At 33.0% G+C, this 22,686-nt stretch overlaps 1 protein-coding gene and 1 long non-coding RNA gene across 3 annotated transcripts; both read left to right on the top strand.

Annotated features, from left to right (window-relative positions):
* Nucleotides 1-1,183: 1,183 nt before the first annotated feature.
* Nucleotides 1,184-20,784, top strand: LOC141708279 (uncharacterized). 2 transcript variants are annotated; one of them, XR_012569428.1, is made up of 5 exons: nt 1,184-1,360; nt 2,952-3,025; nt 4,515-4,571; nt 20,268-20,411; nt 20,499-20,784. It is a non-coding gene; the product is annotated as an uncharacterized LOC141708279 (long non-coding RNA). The 2 variants fall into 2 exon arrangements; XR_012569427.1 differs by lacking the exon at nt 4,515-4,571.
* On the top strand, nt 13,314-17,747 carry LOC141708278 (uncharacterized). The gene is made up of 4 exons (XM_074511812.1): nt 13,314-14,402; nt 15,120-16,962; nt 17,040-17,158; nt 17,254-17,747. The coding sequence occupies exons 2-4, from the start codon at nt 15,126-15,128 to the stop codon at nt 17,698-17,700; spliced, it is 2,403 nt and encodes an 800-aa protein (XP_074367913.1). The 5' UTR covers nt 13,314-14,402; nt 15,120-15,125; the 3' UTR covers nt 17,701-17,747.
* Nucleotides 20,785-22,686: the final 1,902 nt, after the last annotated feature.

The raw sequence follows: 22,686 nt of genomic DNA, 5'->3' as shown, positions 1-22,686 counted from the left end.
CACCACTAAAACCAACAGTATAACATGGAATGGAAGTACTAGACGGTAAACATCCTGGGAGACGGGGCACTTCCGCAGGCATGCTCTGAAAATCTGAAGGCGAGAAGCATCATCATCTGGAAGCGGGATATATATTAACTGCTCCAGTCTTCCTGGCCTGAGCAGTGCTGGATGAATAATGTCTGGTCTGTTTGTTGCACCTATGATGAAAACAGTGTCAGAGCAGTACCACCAACATGTTACATTGTTGACAACTCAGGCACTTTGACCCTTATAAGTTGGCCTGAAATTCATTAACACTAGCCTTGGTAAGTAATGTTTTACCACAGCCAGAAGCCCCATAAGAAAGAACTCCTTTACAAGGTGACATGCCAAAATTTTCAAACTTCTGAGGATGCTCTATTGAGTATTGAGCAGTCTGCCCACCTTGAATCCATCAAAACTTCTCTTAAAATTTGTTTATTGCACAGTTTATATTTACTGGCTTATATTTTTAAATTTTTGTTTATATCTGTTATGTTATATTGTTATACATCCTACCGTTTATGTGCCCACTCACTGATTTTAGTAGAATGCTTCTAAATCTCACAAAGAAATTTTGGACTTCAAAGCATATAAAAACATAAGCAAATTTATAGAAGTCCATCAATCTATACAAAAAATCCATAAGTTTTGAATATACTATGAAATTTTGAAAGATTATTTTAAATTTTGAAACACTCCCGTATTTTAAAATTATGTTTAAAATCATGATTGAATATTCTTATATTTTTTAGGGCTTTCTAAAAGTTTAAATTCAATACCATCAAATTTTAATAAATTATTTAGAATCTAATATAAATTGGTTGAGTACAACTAGAGTTCATGGTTGAGTTCACCAAGAGTTCATCAAAAATCTAATTTTAATAAGAAATTAGTAAAACTCATTATTTTCTAAATCCTTCGAACTTACTAAGTTTTAAATACCACCGTAATTTAATAAATTTTTTATTTATTATCTCTGAATTTTAAAAAATTATTTAGAAGTTTTAAAACCTGATGCACCTATATTTTAGTCATTTCTAAAATTCAAATCGATTTTTCTCAAAATTTCTAAATTAAAAAGGCCTAATAAAAAATCTAAATTAAAAAGTGGATTAAATTGGAACAGTCCAACAAACAATACAAACATGACCCACATTGGGTCAGGGTTCAGTAAAAGCCCAAAATCAACCCTGCTTTCCTCATAGTCTTCGTATACGATATCGTATATATAGTCGTATCCCTCCGGTTCGCCCCATCTTCACGGCCACACTTTCCGGAATTCTATCGTCTCAGGTCTTGTTTCCGGCGCTTATACAACTAAAGTCATGCATAATTGGTACGATGCACACACTTTTACTTATATATAAAGATTTCATGCATTTACGTATGTTATCAATTATTTGTTTTACGTGTATATGGTGAAATGTGTATGTTAAATTGTTTTGTTTATCGACAAACGATGAATGTACAGTTAAAACGGTTTCTGAGTTCTGGTTGCATTAGTTATGAAATACGAATTTCAAATTTAAGCATGTTAAGTGGATTATGGAAATTGGACTATATTTTAATTAAAGTGGAACAATTTAGTTATGAACTATCATACTTCAGTTAATTGACAGCCTTGATTTAGGTGTTGCGGTACTGATTTGGGTAGTTAGTGACTCCACTACATCTTCTACTATTGTTTACTTCTTGGTTAAAATTGATCTTAACTAACAATAAATTATTAATTTTGGCCCCCTCGTTAAGTCATCCTGAGTCCGTCCCTGAGTCCATCCCTGATAACATGGTAATTAGGTTTGATTGTTATTAGTTGAAACCTTACCACCGGGAAAACTCGTAAAGCCTTCCTCCTCTTTTCTATTGTTCTTTCTCAAGTTGTTCTTTCTCAAGTTAATCGAGGGGTTTTCTCCGGTGGAAAGCCCCAACCCCTTCATTTTTTTTCCCGTTAATTTCCTTTCAATAAAATCCAATATTTTGGATGTTTGTGTGTCCTCTTGGAGTGTGTGTTTTTTCTCTCCTTTTAGAGCGTTTTGTTATCTTTTTGTTTAATTATGGTTGGGTTTATTTAATGTTGAATTTGTTGAAAACGAGTTTATTGATATTTTTGGTGATTAGAAAGCCTACATCGAATCTGAGGCGGTGGTAATTATTGCAAGAGCTCACCTTTCATAATCAAATATCGCGGGTTTACATTTTCGGCATGTTTATAGCTGGTATCCGGCCTGTAGGTAGCTACGAGGTCTTCAGCATGTTTATAGCTGGTATCCGGCATGTAGATAGATGGGGTGCCACTTCTCCAATTCCAGTCTATGCGATTGGTGTTTCTGTTTCTGAACATTGGGCTAACAATGATTTTTATGGGATTTGGTCAATTTTGATGTTGCTGTTTTCAGAGATGTTGGTGTAGTTTAGATCGCTTGGGATGTCTTTGATTTTGTTTTTAGTTTCAAGAATTTTTAAATTCTGTGTGTTAAACGATCAAAAAACAAATCATCTAATTATTTTAGTATGTTATTTGTTTACAACCTGGTTGTATTGACAGTTGAGGGTTTGTTCCAACTGTATTATTTTCAAATTAATGAAAACTATTTTTCGTTTCTATTGGAAGTCGGTCATGAAAACTATGCCTTTTTAAGATGCCTCGTTAAATTTCATGGATTTATAGTTTATAGCTAATTAATATTTTATAAACACCATGATGAATTCTTAAAGCGATATTAAGTTTGCAATGACTCTGATTGCAATTTGATAATGCTCTTTTAATTATTAGTGATAATTTTCTTATATCGCACAAAATATATGAAAATGCGATAATTTTAAATGTAAATAGTGGTAGAGTATTTATGACAAAAATAAAATAGTATCTTGATCTAGTGAACTATATTTATGTCTGATATCTATTAATTCCTATATATATTTACCAGGTATAGTACGGGAAAAGGAACCGCTCCGTTAAAAGTTAAGATATCCAGATGTGCGAGTATTGCTCCTATTTAAGGTTAGATGTTAATGTTGTACCATATGTGCAATATCTTTTCCTTTAGCATATGTTCTAGTGTTGTATTTTGTTGTATTCATAAAAAATTTCTTATCATGTTTTACTTAAATTTTATGCTCATAAGAAATTAAATTTTTTTACATTGTGGGTCATGCGAGTATTGCTGTTGTGATATACCCAAAATATCGTTCACATGAAGAGTCAATAATTTAAACACTAATAATCAAATGTAAATTATGTGATAGTAATTGTTCTCACGTATAATGAGTCAGAATTAATAAGATCGTAAGTATTGTTCATTTCAAAATTAGGAAACAAAAATCACAATCTTTATGTGGGGCTGGAGCGTGTAGTACTCGCTGACTAACCCGAATAATAATGAAAGTTTTGTATGTTTTATGGATATGATCAGGATAATGACATATGTAAAGATATATTTTCATATCCCAAATCCAAATTTTTCACCTCTTTGTCTGCTTTCAAGGTGGTGTAATTATGTTTATGGCAAATTTCTTCAATAATTAGTATCAGCTCGATCCATATCATTTATTAGCTACCGTGTATAACTAACTCTGTTCAAATCATATGATATAGTTTATATTTTTTTGTCACGTGGTTAGGTCAAAACGTTATAGTTCTCATCTCTAGCTTCCTGATTTAACTAGAAGGAATCTTTTCTTTGCAAATTATTGTGATTCGAATAGTTTTTATCATTGACTAGCTTTTTTGTCTTTCCATTTACGACGGAACAGAAAGATGATTCTTATATAATTCCCTCTCTTTGAGGAAAGTTGATGGTTGGCTGTCATTGTCTTGACTAGTAAGAAGTTTGGTAATATATGTTGGAATGACAGGAGTCCCGTTTCATAGAACAAAATATATATACAAAATTGGATAAACAGTAAGGTTCTTAGTTACTCATGCAAAGGTTTGTAGTGTCTTCTCTGATAGATATGCATGCCGCAGAAGGAAGTAAAGCTTACGCTTAAAGTTACTCATATAACTATTATTATAATATTCATTCATATATATCGAACATGGCAGCTAAAAATAGGTAATCAGAACTTCTGAGCGTTATTCTAAAATCGCAGAACAACCCTAAAATTTCCTATACCTATAATTTTAAACCCGTCTTCTGGTTGTGCCATTATCCATTATTTCCCGTGGCCCTCGACCATCTTTCTCAACAACATTATAAGACTAACAGAGGCCTTAGGCTGTTAGGCACGAAACTACTAAACACCTGTCTGCGAAACGCCTCCACATCCCCGAGTGCAAAAGGAAGCTACACAGTAGACGAAATTCATGTCTTTCACCATTTCCAGACCAGGTGAATTTGTTGTTGGAACGGTTACTTTATAACATGGTCATGTACTAAACCAGGAAATATATGTATCTTCTTGTAGAATTTTTTTAGGGTGGCCTAATGTTAGTTGTTTATTTCTTTTGTCCTGACATTGACCTAATATATTCAATCTGGCCAATGCAGTCGTATATTTCCGCTGTTCCTAAGGAAAAAAAAGTATACAAGATGGAAGCCATATAAGTATGTCCTCTATCTGCCGCTTTCTCAGAATTTCAAAATTAGCCTTTACATGTTCATAAATTTTCTATGTTCTTCATTGTGATTTGTTGTAGCCTGGGATTATTTAAGTTAATTCATACTCTAGATCAACAGTTCAGTCTAGAAATTTAAGTAGTGCACAAGAAAAGGTCACAAGTTTACTTTGGAGACTCAAGAAATTATCTAGTTTTAAGTACTGTCTAAGTTGAACTACATTGAAAATCCTCACGGTTGTTGCGCAGCTTATGAGCAAACTTACATTGATTATTGTTTCTTAGACTTACTGTTAGGGAAATTGATGTCTTCTCATTTAAATCGTTGTTTTGAGTGGCTTGAAGAATAAACAGTCGGAACAAAATTGATTGATTTCAGCCATTTTATACACGACTCTATTGACTTGGTAGGCAAGTCTTCACGGTTGGAAAGTATGGAAATATATTTAGATATATATATATGTGTGTGTAGGTTGTGTATGTGTGGGTTGAAATAAATTGTTTACTGTTGTTGAGCACTCATTTAGCTGGTACAATTGGTACCACTCGCTAGAGACTCTTAGTTGGCTAACTTGTAAATAGAAGAGGCTACTCAGAGTTGGGAATGACATCTGAAATTTCTCTTAGCACTTATTTTTACGATCATGATATAAAATGATATAAAGGAATATAAGACCCTTTAATATGCAATAGAAAAATCTATTTTAATAACTTAAAAATCTGATAAGAATGTTAATATGACCTATGTCAATCCAAATTTTACAATTTAATGTGTCTAGAAAACTTGTTCATGTATCCAAAGATAAGGCCTACAAAAAACCTAGACTCAACTAGCACAATTATGTATGGGTACATATATACTTGTGGATTATTATGTATGAGTACATATATAGTAAACTATTAACCCATATAAAGTAAGTAAATACACAATTTCTCTACTATACTACATATAAAAAAAAATTACCAATACAAATAAAAAATTCCTTTTATCTTCATTTCCGTCGTTCTTCCCTTGTCGAAAAAAACTTTATCCCAAGCTTTATAAAAGTCAAAAGCCACACAAACATGATACCAAGAGAAGTTTTAAACTTTAGAAACGATAACTCATGTGCAAATAACTTTGAGAATTTGCTTCTAAAATAAAGGTTGTTTTTGAAGATAAGAAGGCCAAATTGAAGTGGCAACGCTATGAAAAGGACGTCAAACTAGAGAAGGAGTTTGATGAAGAGTTGGCTCATCTGATGGAGATCGCACAGTCGTATCGGTTTAGTAGAATAGCGCCAAATGTGACATGAGGAAGATACCAGCAACACAACTAGATCTAAAATCTAAATTAACTAAAAAGTAATGAAAACTGATAAACATTTGATAAAACTTGTAGTAGAACGCATTAGGATTTAAATCACAAGTGTTTAGCATATACTTGATATGAAATCTATAAACAAGTGATTATAGAAGGCATGTTTCAATTTGCTTTTTGTGTGTCTTTGTGATGAAGGTTTTTCATGTGGTTTTTTCTAAAAGACCGTCCTTGCGATGAATGTTTTTTTAAATGGTTTTTTAGACATTATTGACATGACATGAATGTCTGATACGTGTCCAACAAATGTAATATGAGTAAAAGATAATTTTAATTAATTGGTAAAATACAAAATAAAAAATATTGAAGCTAAGAGAGGATAAAAAGGTGAATATTTGCTTTTTGTAAAGTTATTGATACGAAGAATTTTCATTCAGTACCAAATATTTCATATTATTTTTTGATAATATTTATTTTATTGGATACATATCAGACATTCATATCATGGCAATCTTGTCTAAGAAATCATGATGCAATATAGAGAAATGGGGTGTTTTAAAGAAAACAATTCTAGAAAAGTTTTTATCACAAAGACGGGTTTTCAAAAAAAAACACCTAAAAAACCTTCATCACAAAGACCCACAAAAAACAAATTGAAACTTGCCTTTTTGGAATCACTTAATTCTAGGTTTCATCTAAGTGTATGCTAAACAATTATGATTTACAACCTAAAGCGATCATATCACGAGTTTCATTAAAAGTTTATAAGTTTTCATAATTCTTGAATGCATTTAGCTTTTAGATCTTGTTATGCTGTTGCACGCTTCCGAGCTTCTCTTTTCATAACACATCCGACCCTCTTTTTCTTAACCGATACAGCTGTACTTCTCTATCAGATGTGCCAACTCTTCGTCAAACTCCTTTTCTAGCTTGATCCTTTTCATAGCACTGCCGCTTTAACTCCGCCTTTGTAACTTCAAGATCTCTTAGAAGTTTTTCCCTTTCTTCAGCAAAGTTATCCATGTCTTTTTGCTGAGATAATATGAATGTAGTACCCTGCTTAATCCTATTTCACGAATCCAAAAGGAATAAGAGTTGTAAACATAATGAACGTAGTTAATTATGACTACAAATCTGGATAATAAGAAAACAAATAAATCTTACAAGCTGTAGTCTAGCTAGAAATTGGAACCAACCTCAATCAACTTTGTATTGTTGGAAATAATCATGGTAAAAAACATTGGTGTCACAGTTACTAATCTAGAAATTGGCCCAAAAATTACGTTATCATCCATCATAGCTAATGTTGCAGCATAAGAGCAAGAGAAAAATATTCCTGACATGTAGAAAAATCGTACAAAAGATATCAAAGTGAGATCGTCAAAAAAATTAGTAAACCGAGTTGTGGCGCCGGAAAACCATTCAAACCCACCAAGAAATCTTTATGGACTGCATAATATGCCCCACCCATTTGAAGAATAAAAATCCCTAGTGGGATTTCAAACGGATGCAATAGTTGAGATTTTTTTTAAATATTACCTTGCAAGCGTAAGAATGTGACGTATGTAGTTGACAAATCGGACGATTGCTTAAACTTTATCTTTTAAAGGTAAACACTGGTATATAAAATGATGGCTAATATGTGAATAAGTTTGTGAACTGAACCTCTTTATAATTGTATTTGATGTGCTCGATTAGGAAAAACTAAAAAATATACATAAAAGCAAATAAAGAAACATTTATTATTTTTTGAACAATATTTTGTTGAATTGTTTATTCAAATAGGATAGTACAAGCAACACCTCCATAACTTAGTACTCCATAAATTAATAATTTCTCTAAAATAATAATTTTCTTCATCACCGACTTGGCTTAGTTCAAAAATTGATCAATTTCAATAAAAATAATAAGATAATAATTTTTAGAAAATTCCTGTATAGATATATAGACTCAATAACTTTGAGTTTAATTCCATGGTTTCTATTATTTACGGATATGAATTTTTTATTTTCTCTAAATATATCCTAAATTTCGAGTTTTTTGTCTTCTCCAATGGTTTCACCATTTTGTTATAAAGTTTATATAAATGTATCCGTAAAGCCTTAATATCTAATTATAACAATGAATCTCATTATATTTTTTGGTAGCTCCTATGCATTATACCCATTACAAAAATTTAACAAAGTTGATTTTCTTGATGAACCGTGTTACAAAACCAAGCTAATATATCATAAAAAACTCAAAAAATAAATTATTGTACAACATGGAGAGAAAGAGAAATTGATGATATTGAAAAATACCATTTAAAATTGATGCAAATTATATTTGGGAACACAAAATTCTCATACAGAGTTTTTCCGAACTTCAGATAAAAAATCATCAAACTAAAATGTTTAAAATTTTTTATTTCCAAACAAAGAAAACAACCAAAAATAATATATTATAAATATTTTCTCGATTGATCAAAGTAAATAAATAGCAATTGATGCTCTCCTTCTAGCTAGAATCCTGGAATTACCACCAATGAACGTTGTATCGTTAGAAAAATAAAGATCGTCAAAACCACAAATGTCATGGTAACCAAGTTAGAAACCGATCAATCAATTGCGGCGCCATCCATCGTAGCAATTGTTGCAGCATAGGAGCAAGAAACAGATGTCTCTGACATACTAAAAAAATCTTGAAAAAGACATTAAATTAAGTCTTATCGAAAATTTTTACTGGAACATCTTGTCGCCTTGGGCATATCAACCTCGGAAGCCAGCCAAACCCACTAAGAACAATTACGGAAATCTTTGTGGATTGCACGAAAGGCCCCCTCTCATTTCATGATATCAATCCTGAGTGGGATTTCAAGGACAGATTGCAAAGAGGATGAGTGTCCAAAACCCATCTTTCGAGGGTAAACGTTTTTGTACAAGATGATGGCTAGTATGTGATTAAGGTTGTGGAATTGTAGCTCTTTTGTAATTCTAATTATTGTGTTCGATTAGGAAAACAAAAAAAAATATAAACAAAAGCGATTTTTTTTTTATATTAGGAATATTCAAGTGGATCATTAATTTAAATAACAATAATAAAAATAAATATGAGGATAACCAACTATAGTTTGGATTTTATATATATTATATGAATATACCATTCAAAAATTTGTTTTGCAACTGAAATTTCAAATTTAAGAATAAAAACATAATCGTCCATTATTTAAAATCTCATAAATGTCATATAATATTGGGAACTATATTTTTTGGATATAGATATGCTAGTCAACTAAATCGCTCTTTGCGACGATCATATCCAAATAATGGAGACTGTATCCAATTAATGGAGATTATGATAGATTTGGTGATGAGTGAAGGATGATTGATATTATAATAATATTGTTCTCCACACTATGTTGAATAGACAAAAAGATGGGATGAATATCGGTGAGTCGACCAATATATCAATTTTCGAAAATTTTCATTACCAACCTTATTTGACTTTTATGAGGTTTCAAGTAAATGGGGGTTATGTTTTTATTCTTAAAATTTATAGTCCGTTTAAAAAACAAAATCTCGAATGGTATATTCTTATAATCTTTACAAAATCCAAATTAAAAATTGGTTATCATCATAATTGCTTTCATTATTTGTTATTTGAATTAATGATTCACGTAAATATTCCAGAATTTGAAAAATAATTTCTTGTTTTGATTTTGTTTATGTTTTTCTTTTTCTAGAAGAGCACATCAATTACAACTATAAAAAGGGATACAATTCCACAACCTTAATCACATACTAGCCATTATTTTAAACATCAACGTTTTCCTTTGAAAGATGAATTTTGGGCTTTCATCCTCTTTGCAATCTACTGTTATTGAAATCCCACCCGGGATTGATATAATCAAATGGGTGGGTCATTTCGCTCAATCCAGACATGTTTCTGTAACTGTTCTTAGTGGGGTTGGCTGTATTTCTGAGGTGGCTATATGCACAAGGCCACAAGATTGTCCTGTAAAATTTTCTGAGAGACTTAATTTGATGTCTCTTGCAGGATTTTTTAATGTGTCAGGGACATATGTTGCTTGCTCGTTTGTTGCAACAATCTCTAGAATGGATGGCACCGTAATTGGGGGGTTTGTTTCTAGCTTGGTTACCATGACACCTGTGGTTTTGACGATGGTTTATTCCAACAATACAAAGTTCATTGGTGGTAATTCCAGGATTCAAGCTAGACTCTAGATCGAATCATAAAGATTGTAGATGATAACATCAATCGTTAATTTTTTACTTGATCTATCGAGAGAACTATTTATAATAAGTGATGTTTGGGTTGTTACTTCTGTTCAGAATTTAAATGTTAAATCTAATATAGTTTCATAATTTATATTTTTGTTCGGTTATTTCCCATCTCAAGTTTGGAAAAACTATGTAGGAGAATTTGTGACCCCAAATATAATTTGTATCAATTATATGTGGTGTTTATCAGTATCACGCATTTCTTTTTCTCCGTGTGGTGTACATTAATTTATTTTAAGTGTTTTTATGATACAGTAACTTGCATCTGTAACACACTTCATTCCGAAAATCAACTTTGTTAATTTCAGAAATGGACATAATAGGTAGGAGATACTAATAAATATAATTATATTTATTGTTACCAAATGGATATTTAAGTTTTATGGATACATTCATATAAATTTTGTAAGAAAATATTGAAACCGTTAGATAAGACACAAAAAATATGAAAATTTAGGATATATTTAGAGAAAATTGGAAGTTTATATCCATACATAATAAAAACCTTGCAACTATCATCATATAATGTGAAATGTATGCTTTAATGAATTCTCGTACACTTTCCACTGTATCCTGCTATTTTTCCGATGAACTTGCATCGAAATGTTTTTTTTAATATTTTTGATACTGTGTATTTTTTCGGAGTGTGTGTACTCTCGCTTCCTAAATTGCTATTTTCTAGTTTTTTGATTTCATTTACATGGCTCACTAGTCAGGTAAGTTTTTTAAAATTGAATTTTTCTGTTGCATTTAATTAGATGTATTTTTTAATAAAGAAAAGGATGGAAACGAGTATTACGATATTGATGTTCATTTATTCTGTTTTGTGTTATATAAATCAGTTTTTGAAGAAAGAAAATCTAGCGGGGGTTGATCTTTTCGAAGAAGTGTGAAAGGTTACTTCTAGTATAATATTGCCTATATGTAGTTCTAATTTTACAATTTTCATGGTCGAGTATTCCCCATTCCCCAACAAGCCGAGAATGACATGAAATGAAAAGTATAATGAGAGCTTTTTAATTTTATTCGTAAATTGTTTAGTTAAATTTAGTGGATAAATTAGTACAGGGATCAGTTTACCAAATAGTTAGTATTTTACTTATAGTAAGGCCAATTGTTAGTGAGGTTATATCAATAAGATTTATCCGATTTGCAAACCATGTGTTTAATATAAGATAGTTTTCTTTCTCTCGGTGTGTTAGGACCCGTCCAGTCCTTATATTTGTATATATATATATAAAGAAACGAATTCTTTTATTGATAAACACACACACAAGTAGGTGGTATTCGAGAGACCACCCACTCTCCACAAACACACATAAGTCAATCTTATTTCTTCCTTTCTCAAACATATAAATGGCTTCCCTATTTATAACCCCAATCTCAACTCACAATCCCTAAATTAAAGCTAAAATATTATTATTCCCACCAAATCCTCCCTTTGAAATCCATAACTGATGCACACACTAATTATTCAGATTCGTAACTGACTTAATATTTATTCTATTTATTATGTTTCCTAACATTACCCACCGCCCAAACTTGAACCTTGTCCTCAAGGTTCAAATGAGAAAATTGTCTCATTCTTTCTTTTTCCTTTTCTTTCTAATCCAGAACCCCTGCCTCTCCGCCAATAATTTTCTAAATTCCTCCCAGTTACAAGAAGGCCGCTGATATTCCCCGCAATAGTCCAAGAACAAAAGATCATTTCTCAAGTATACTACAGCCGACCATACCTTCTTAGTTGGTGTTGAGAGGTTTACTAATTCAAAATAGCTGTCAAAATAACTTTCAGCCTTCAACGACCCACCTTCAAGTTTTAAGCCTTCGAATATTTCAAGTCTTTGTGATAAAGAGTACATGGATGAGCTTGGAGGCGATGAGACATCAAACAAACAAGTCTCTTGTTCTTTGTTGTTGCCACTATTAGAATTTAATGGAGTCTGCCCTAAAACCTCCAATACTGGTGGTTGCTGATGAGACCTTTCATCTTCTTGAAGTTTTCCAAAATCAATTTTTTGAAAATCTGATTTAAGTTCTCTATCATTCGCTTTTACTCCCTTCAGCTTCTCCTCAGTTTCGTGGACCGACTTCTGGGCATGTTCCAAGCCTTGCGAATCCTCACGAGCAGACGAAAATGGTCCAGTAGTCTTGCGACTATAGTTGTCCATTTTTGCAAGTATAGCAACCATACCTTCTTTGAGGAAAGAAATGTCATTTTGAAACTTTTCAATATCCAACTTCAAAAATTTTGCTTGCATCTTTACAAAAAAAATTCTCTGGAAGTCGTCGATTCGATTTTCAACTTATTTTGCAGTTGTCGTTGCCCCAAGAACAGAGGTGCTCTGATACCACTGTTAGGACCCGTCCAGTCCTTATATTTGTATATATATATATAAAGAAACGAATTCTTTTATTGATAAACACACACACAAGTAGGTGGTATTCGAGAGACCACCCACTCTCCACAAACACACATAAGTCAATCTTATTTCTTCCTTTCTCAAACATATAAATGGCTTCCCTATTTATAACCCCAATCTCAACTCACAATCCCTAAATTAAAGCTAAAATATTATTATTCCCACCAAATCCTCCCTTTGAAATCCATAACTGATGCACACACTAATTATTCAGATTCGTAACTGACTTAATATTTATTCTATTTATTATGTTTCCTAACACGGTGTTACTATATAGATATTTAAAAGGGTTAATTATCAAGTAGGTCATTTAATGCGTCCAAATGTATCAAGTGAGTCACTGATTATAAAACAGACTTAAATGAGTCACTCATTTGAAAATTTGTATAAAAAATATCACTTTATCGTTAGTCGAAATTCTAAAAGTATTATATATTGAGTTTCACACATTTTTTATGAATGATATTACATCCAAATAAATAAAAGATTATGAGTTATAGTATTTTAGATAATAATTTTAGATTTTTAAAAATTTATCTACTATTTATTTTTATTTAAATCAGATAAAAAAATAAAAAAATAAAAAATAAATAGTTTATAAAATTTTAAAAATCTAACAATATTATCTAAAATAGTAGAATTCAGAACCTTTCATTTGGATGTAATATCATTTATAAAAAATGTGTGAAACTCAATATATAATACTTTTAAAAATTCCGACTAACGATAGAGTGATATTTTTTATACAGATTTTCAAATGAGTGACTCATTTGAGTCCGTTTTATAATCAGTGACTCACTTGATACATTTGGACGCATTAAGTGACCTACTTGATAATTAACCCATATTTAAAATATTTTATGTTATATTTATATATTTGTAACACACTTCAACATGAAATTGAATGTTGTTTTTTTTTAAATTGCACATTGCATAGGAGGCTGACACACTATGGAATATAATGAAATTTATCTCTTTGTAAGTTGGTTATAAAGTTGTTTGAGTGCGTTCACATAAACATCACCATAAATGTCAAAATCATTAAAGAAAAGGACTTCTAAAAAAGTATTTTCCCATGTTCTTTTCTATCCAAGGATTAAAGATATCCGTAGTATTTAATTTACATTCAATGTATGTATTATTAAATTGCCTTCTGTTAGTCCCTCAAGCAAAGCTTGTATCCTCTAGGATTAAGATATTGGCATCTGCAAACAAACTGCAAACATACGCGTTCCGAACCTTCCTTGCCTATCCTGATCCCTTTATATAGGTTTTTATTTTTCCTATTTGTATCACATTTAATACTTGGCCTATGATGTTAAGAAGCAGGCGTGGGGAGGGGAAGGGGAGGCGGACAACATTCCCCTTGTCTTAGGCTTCTCAGTGGTTTAAAATTTATATGTAGGTGACCCATTGATTAAGATAGAATTTTATGCATTTCTAATTTTTTATTGTGTCCACATGATCCATTTTGATTGAGGTAGCATCACTGTTGTTACGTCGACGACTAGTCGTCGACTAGTCGGCGACTAGTCGACAAGTCGACAGGTGGGAAAAAGTCGAGGCTCGACTTGTGAGTTTGAAGTTCATGGGCTTTACCCGGATCCGACCCGTATCCGACCCGGAACCCGGCCCGAAACCCGACCAAAAACCCGGTTTATTACTGACCCGACTTGGAAAAAAAAGGGTTTGTTGGAATTTAACTTACGTTTTGTTTGTCTCAAACACAAAGAAAGAAAGGGCACAACACGACTTAAATCCTCTCTCTTCTCCGGCGGCGGCTCGTCTCCGGCGGCGGCTCGTCTCCATTTTCTCCGGTAAGTCTTTCTTCTCTTCGTCTCTTCTTCTCCAATCTTCTATCTCTTCTTCTCTGTGTTTCTGCTTCTTCCCTCTTCATCTTTTTAACTTCTTATCTCCATCTTTTTTAATTTTTTTAACGTCGTGTGCGTATGTATATACTGTATATACATACAGGTATATATATTAAACTTTCTTTTTAAAAATTTAATATAATTTCTTTTTACTTTCTTTTAAAAAAAATTAAACTTTCTTTTTAAAATTTCGATTTTGATTTTTACTTTAATTATCAAAAATTGTTTTCATTATTTTCATTTTAATTTTGTTCACTGGTTTTTTCATTACTTTTATTTTTTTAATTATTCTTATTTCACATAATATTATTGTTATTCTTTCAAAATAATTTTAATATTTACTGTAAAAAACAAAGTCCCCTTATTTTTTAATTACATCTGAATTTTAATTTATCAATTTTTCAAAAGCAAGTTTTCAATTTTATTTATATTTCACAATCAAACAAACTGTGTGTACATTTACACATCGTCATCAAATTACAGTGGGTCTTTCTTCTTTAACTATTTCTTCTGTTGCAAAAAAAAGAGCAGAATCAAAAAATGATCTTCTGCTCCCACTCTGCTTAACTTCACTCTGCTTCACTTCACTCTGCTTCATTACAGTACACCCACTGCTTGCACCTGTATAACATTATAACATTAATTTCAACATGCTTTCTGCAGAAAAAAATGGATATCGAAACTGAAAGTACGCGGAGGGAATTGGCTAAAGATCCTAAAAGAAAAGCTAGTCGATCAAATGATCCCGGATGGAAGTATGCTTTTTATCCTATGTCGGAAGTTAACAAAGATGTTGTTAAGTGTATTCTTTGCGGGAATTCAAATCATGGGGGAATTAATCGGTTTAAACAACACTTGATTGGTGGTTATCCGGATATTGTTAAATGTCCCAAAACAACCAAAGATATTACAAAAGAAATAAACGACTTTGTTCAAAATAAGAAGAAGAGGAGTAAGAAAAATGTGCAGAATTTTGAAGAGGACAGCGACGATGATGATGTTCAGGAAATTCCATCAACCGCAGCATCAAATACCTTACCAAGTTCAAAATCTACTGCTGGAAGTAAAGGGAAGGCTGCTGCCCAGCCATCTAACTCCAAAAAGCCGCCGTTAGGGAGCAGCAAGTCAGTAGCTTCTATGTTAATGAAGACCCCAGAACAGGTTGTGGAAGATAGGCATAGAAAAGGGGCAAGTCAAACCACTTTGGAGAACCGCCTAAGAACTCCGGAAGAGAAAGAAAGGGTCCATATGCATATTGCAAATTTTTTCTATGAATGTGGGATTCCTTTCAATGCGGCGAACTCTAGGAGTTATGAGGTGATGGTTGAGTCCATAGGCCAATATGGCCCGGGTTTAAAGCCTCCAACATATCATGAATTGAGGGTTCCTCTACTTAAAAAGGCGAAGGACGAAACTGAAAAATTGAAAGAAAAGCATGAAAAGGCTTGGAAGAGGTATGGTTGTACTCTTATGTCCGATGGGTGGACCGATAGGCGAGGAAGAAGTCTCATAAACTTCCTTGCGAATAGTCCCGAAGGTACTTTCTTTTTGGGTTCGGTTAATGCTTCAAGTGAATCACATGATGCACAAATGTTGGCAAACTTGCTTGAAAGTAAGATAAAGGAAATTGGTGAGAAAAATGTTGTGCAAGTTGTGACGGACAATGGGGCGAACTACAAGCTAGCCGGTCAGATCTTGGAAATAAGGATGCCTACTTTATTTTGGACTCCATGTGCTGCACATTGTGTTGATTTGATGTTGGAGGACATTGGCAAAATTCCAGCATTTAAGAAGACAATCAACCAGGCAAGAAGATGCACTACATTTATCTATAGGCATGGGCGTGTTCTTGATGCTATGAGGGAGAAGACTAATGGGAGGGACCTAATCAGGACTGGAGCTACGAGGTTTGCCACTGCTTTTCTTACATTGGATAGTTTGCAAAAAAAACAGGAACCATTGCGTTTCTTGTTTTGTGGGTCGGATTGGACCATGTCAAAGTTATCAAAATCAGAAAATGGAAGGAAAGTTTGTGACACTGTTCTCTCGTCCGTCTTTTGGAGTAATGTTGGAGATTGTGTAGATGCATCATTGCCACTTCTTCAAGTGTTGCGCATTGCGGATGGTGATGAAAGGCCTGCTTTGGCTGAAATTGCAGCTGCTATTGATTATGCAAAAGCCGAAGTCAAGAAGAAATTTGGAGGTGGAAAAATGGCAATCAGGAACAAAGTGGTGAAAATCATTGATGATCGTTGGAATATTCAAATGGGAAAACCATTACATGGAGCTTCTTTGTTTCTTAATCCCGGGAGATACTTTGATCTTCTTGAAAACGATCCCGACTATGCCTCACGACTTAGAGAAGATTTCAACGATGTGCTTGAGAAGATGGTCAAGGATAGGGATACAAGGAACAAAATAAGTGATTATGCGGATGCCTACAAAAATACTCGGGAAGGCTTTACAAGGGAAATGGCAATTGAGCATAGAAAGTCAAAAAGTCCTCGTAAGTTCATTTCAAAACTTTGTAAATTTCATAAAAAAAAGAATGCTTATTTTGTGTTATTCTTGTTTATATATTAGTTGATTGGTGGGATGCATATGGAGGCCGTGCGATTGAGCTTCAAGCATTTGCTAGGCGTATTGTTGGTTTATGTGCATCATCTTCCGGTTGTGAACGTAATTGGAGTACATTTGAGTTTGTAAGTGCCTCGTCTTTTTTAAAGTGTTTATTACTTTATTGCCAATTTGCAACTATTTCTCCTATTGTTGGTCTAATTACATTTAATTAATTTAGATACATACAAAGAAGATGAATAGGTTGGAACATCAACGTTTGAATGACTTGGTGTATGTCCAATACAACCGGAAGATTGATTCAAGATTCAAAAAGAGACGTGAGCTAGGAAGGAAATTTGATCCACTTGTATTTGAGGACTTGGAATGGGCTAATGAGTGGGTTGGCATTGAGGATAGGTTTTGGGAAGCGGTGGATATAGCTTCGGGTGCATCTGAATCACTTGAGGGACGTAATTTTCCGAGGAGAGCTAGAGGTGGTTCCACTCTAACCTATACTCGACGGAACACTAGTTCGACACAAGATCGGATTGATGAAGAAGATGAAGATGAAGATAATATTCCTTTCGATGATGAGGAAGTGGAAGATGATTATGGTGTCCCACCCGAGGAGAATACCCAAGGAGGAGATGGAGATGATTCTGAGATGGATGATTATGATGCATGATTGTGTTTGTTTAGTTGATTTGACTCTCTAGTTATGTTTTTATTTTATTATAGATGTTTGACTTTGGATATTTGAACTTATTATCTATTAGTTTTTACTTCAACTATTATTTTGAAGTTTGTTTACTTATATTATATATTATAATTACTCTAAATAGGATATTGTCGACTATTTACGACTTTTTACGACTAGTCGGGCGACTTGTCGACTAGTCAATTCCACGGTACTCGGGCTCGACTTGTCGACTTGTCGACTTAACAACCATGGGTAGCATATCAGTAAGTGTGTAAAAGGGGAATCCCCACTCGATTTTGTAAAAGATCTTCTCAGGGTCCATTTGAGGATGATACCAATGTTTCATTTGGAATGTTTAAGGTCGTTGATGGTTTCTGAATTGATTAATATAGTTCTGAAAATGTCTTCCCTTTAATGAAACTAGTCTATTCTTCAAAGATAAGACTGTCCATAATCAAATTAGACATGGTATTTTTCTGGAGTTTAATTGTGCAATTGATAAGGGTAATATGTCTAAAACATGTTGGTTTGAAGGGATCCTGTTTTGGAGGTAAATGTGGCAAAGGAGGAATACAGCTATTTTAGTTTGACAAGTCTCCAACTTGCCAGCTCCTCTAGTTGACTTAGAAATCAGAGGAGGTTTTTTTTGGTGGATCCCCTTTAAGAAAACCTGCATTAGAATGATCGGTTTTCTCGTCTGTAAGGCTGAGTTGACCTGTTTCATATGAATAGGCATAGGGATCTAATTTCTATTCCCGAATTATTCTTCCTATTAATGACAACTTGATGAAATATTCTGGTACTGCTTCCCCCACCCCAAAAAAAAAAAAACAGAATGCCATAAAATTATGGTTTGTGCATCGGCGTGCTAAATTTTTGGTTATAGATTTTGTATTGTTTCTTGAAGCTGGGCATCCAATGCTGTTGTCTAGTTCAGTAGCCTTCACAAGGTTTGCTTCAGCCTTCTAGATTTGGATCTAGATGTCTATTTTCTTAAACACGTTGCCTGTAATTGTCTGTCTGTTTATCTTAGAAGCTTGGTGTTGTGAATATGGGAGAAAAGTGAAGTTTCCATGTTATAAACTCTGAAATCTGAAGGTTCTAGGACCCCTGTTCATTACAGTAGCTGTGAGTAATATGATATTGCCTATGATCTTCAATGAGTGCCCTATCAGAGTACAATGCCCCGGAATTTCTCTGTTAATTGTAGTAATTGCCAATGATCATTAACAAGTGCCCTGTCAAGTAAACTTCTTTTTCTATATGGTCAAGACCAAGTTAACCATGCTATCGAGATCAAACTTCTGTCAGACCATCCTCTAGCCCTCTACAAGAATCTTATGTGCAACTTTGTACATTGCAATTTTTCTATTTGTTTGAGTGGGCTGACCCAATGCTTAGTTGCTCTAAGCGTGTACCTCATCGTAGCATTCTTCACTAAAAGTGATTTCAATTGATTATTTATATATTAAAATGAAAGGCAGTTGTACGTGATTTGGTATTTTTATCTGTAGAATATGTTAACATTTTGTATTTGGGCCAATTGTGGTAGTTGGTAAGTGCTGTTGGGTGAAGTTCCACCTCATGAACTTGACCAGATGAGTACTGAGTAGTACCATCTCTTTACAATCAGATTTTGTCATAAGCCACCAGAAATCAAATTGTGTCCTGTTTCACCTGAACCTAAATTTGGAAACAAACTGCGTCCTTGTCCATATTAACATATATTCGAAAGCAGTGGTTCATCTGAACATCTATTTGGAAGCACCGGTTCATCTGAACATCTATTTGAAAATCATTTCGAAAGCACTGGTTCAGCTGAAAATCTTCTCGAATACAATTGTCTCCTAGCTTACCTAAAATTATATTGTATCCTGGTTTACCTGATCAACATAAAGATGAGGTGAGGTAATCATTGATCCTTTTTGACAAATTGTGAAAACTGTCATAGAAGCATGTATAAATATATGTTGTGTGGACTTGTATAAGTATATGTTTGTGGACAATTACTTCATTCAGTGTCTCCTACTGGTAGTGTAACTTTTTTACAAAAATGGGGTAAATATGTTTGAGATTTTATCTAATGTGTAGTTAAACCCAAAGTATGTGCTAAACCTATTCAAATTTCCGAAGGGGTGATAAATTTACATGTAATTTAGTCTCTATTATCATGTATAATAACTTTAATTTTGTTGCATCATTTATGTCAATTAAGTTTTTGTGTGATTGCTATTGTTTTACACATCATTCTTTGTGTTTGTAATCTTTCCTAGATGGTATGTGTTGTCATCTTCCTTTCTTTAAATGCATTTAAAATATTATTTTTTTATGATATTTCAGTGCAATTTTGGCTATAAAATTTTAATTTTCCATTAGGTTACGTATAACCAATTCGGCTTGTACACCCTCAATAAGGAAGAGGCATCCCTTTAAACATCTAACAGTTTTATCCTGACTCAGGGGCCTTCACTTAATACACAAACTAAACCAAACATTGCCAAAAATACCACTATTGTATTCTGCATACTAATTGTTCATCAAATTTATTTCAGAGCAAATGCAAACTGCTACCTGTTCATCATATTAATTTCAGATCAAAGGCAAACAACTAGTTGTTCAATGTTCATCATATCTATTTTGAGGCAGAGGAAAGCAGGATTTACTAGCATTAGGAGAGACATCCTGATCAATTACCTGTATGAAGATATCTTCAGCAATATTAATTATGTTTAATGGTTCATATGCAGCTGGTTTTTTCTTTGACTTCCGAGTTTCCTGTGCAGGTGATTTTACAAAATGCTGATACACGTCAAATTCCTTATGTGAAGAAATGCTTACCCTTTGCTGATTCTGTAATTTATTTTTGGGATAAAAGTCATGCACTCTCTTACTCGTAAAATTGTTTTTTTATAAGATTTTAGTTCTTTTTGAACTACTCATACTATTATCAGTTTTTAATTAGTTTGGCGGTTTACTGCATGATTTTTGATGTGATCTTTACGGCTGTAATGCTTTATCACATGAATTTTTGCAGCAATTCAATGCATATATGACATGACTACTTTCTTACATCAGTGCTTAATCATTCATCTTTTTTTCGTGAATATACTGTTGGATATTCAAAGATTTCTGAAGTTTTTGTTTTGGGTATAGTTGAGTTCAAGCTCTACTATAAAGTTGAGCTCAGGCTGGTTATATCGTGGACCCAATTGGTCTGTCATTTGATGATCAAGTTAAGAAATGCATGAAGGATGAAATATGGTTCAGTGAATATGAGTCTAAGTATCCCAGTCCAAACAAGCTTGCTTTCTATCCGGTTGTTGCAGGGCTCAAACACAAATGCAAAAGTTATCTAGCAGTTATACGAGTCCGAACTGTGAAGAGGTTGATGGTCTTTGACCTTGGCACTAGGTAAGAACCTAATTTTAGCAATCTCTATATCTTGGGTTTTATGTTGCAAAATCTCAGTTGATAATCTCCTTTTAGCAGCATATACATTGCAAACTTTCATTGTACATTCATATTTGCATATTCTGGATAAAATTATACTTTTAGCAGCATACATATCGTGACATCTTTGATGTACCTTTCACATTTTTGCTTGTTAAATATTCAATTTCTAGGAACACGTTTTATGATTTGTGAAGTTCTCTTTGATGATAAAAAGTATAGTAAGTGATGGTTGGTACATGTTTTCTTTTACTGTTAATATATGACTTGAGTGAATGTTAAGGGAAGGTTTTTGATGCCTTAGGAGTGAGGTAGTCAAATCTGTAAGGTCCTTATAAGGTTTGATATATATAAACACAAGTTTCTATCCCGTATGATGCACGCTTTAATTTTTAAAATATTTTTAATTTTGTTTTTTATTTGTATTTGTTTTGTCATAGAGACCTGTTTAAATTAGGATAGGAACGTTTATTTTAATTAAAATAGGTTTTTAAAAGAATTAGTCCCTTTACAATAGAATTTTAAAATAAGTAGTCTCCAGAGATGTGTTAAATTTTAAAATAGTTACATGTGTTTTCATGATATTTACTGTTTAAATTAGAATTGTTAAATAAAAATGTTAAGAATTAGAATAGTTAAATTTGTTTTAGTTAGAATAGCTGTTCAAAATAATTAGTTATATTAAATTAGGATTACTATTCTCATAGCAGCATATACATTGGGACAACTTTGATGTACCCTTCACATATTTTCTTGATGTAACTATTCATTTTCTAGGAACAAGTTTTTATGATTTGCGAAGTATTCTTTGACCAATGAAGAGTATATTAAGTGGTGGTTGATACTGATAGGGCTGTTCACTAACCGAGTCGAGTTTTGACATAAACGAGCCGAGCTTTTATTTTTTCTCTGACGAATCGAGTCGAGCCGAGTTTTTTTCCCAAATAAAAAAACGTGTTCGAGTTCGAGCTCATTAATTAACGAGCCGAACTCGAGTTTGTTCATGAACACATACGAGCCGAGTCGAGGAGCTCGTTAACAAATAAGTAATGAAACAACTTGTTGGCCAAATCTAACCAATTCAAGCCTGCATATTTTTTAAAAAACAGTTAAAGCCCAACCCAATTATGTACTTATTCAATCTAAGCCCAATTGACTGTCATCTAAAAACCAAAACGTGTATTACCAATTCTTGTGTACTCTGTTCTGTTTTGTGCTCTCCTTCTTCTTCGCGCCTAGATCTTAAGGGTGTTGGTCCCAAATATCATTTTTTGGGGTGCAATGGCCCTCAATGTCACTTTAAAAAAATTTGGTCTCAGATGTCACTTCAAAACGGAGTCTCGGGGTCTGATTTTATTTTTTTTATATTTGAATATACAAAACGTGATTTCGTCTTACGTTTTTCAATTTTTTTTTGTCTTATGCTAAACGTGGTTTGGTAAACCGTTTTTAGCAAAACACACTTCCAATTCACCTTTTTCTATACAAAAACAGTAACTCGGCTTGCGTTTTTGAACAAAA

This window comes from Apium graveolens, chromosome 2 (assembly GCF_009905375.1).
Source record: "Apium graveolens cultivar Ventura chromosome 2, ASM990537v1, whole genome shotgun sequence".
Taxonomy (NCBI): Eukaryota; Viridiplantae; Streptophyta; class Magnoliopsida; order Apiales; family Apiaceae; genus Apium; species Apium graveolens.
Note: the sequence above shows the minus strand (reverse complement) of the source record. Positions and strands in the feature narration are given on the sequence as shown.

What these genes read in the sequence shown, in the direction of transcription:
- LOC141708278 (XM_074511812.1), top strand. Translation starts at nt 15,126, where the DNA reads ATGGATATCGAAACTGAAAGTACGCGGAGGGAATTGGCTAAAGATCCT. An exon ending in TAGAAAGTCAAAAAGTCCTC is followed by an intron (nt 16,963 to 17,039) that starts GTAAGTTCATTT and finishes TTTATATATTAG; the next exon opens with TTGATTGGTGGGATGCATAT. An exon ending in ATTGGAGTACATTTGAGTTT is followed by an intron (nt 17,159 to 17,253) that starts GTAAGTGCCTCG and finishes TAATTAATTTAG; the next exon opens with ATACATACAAAGAAGATGAA.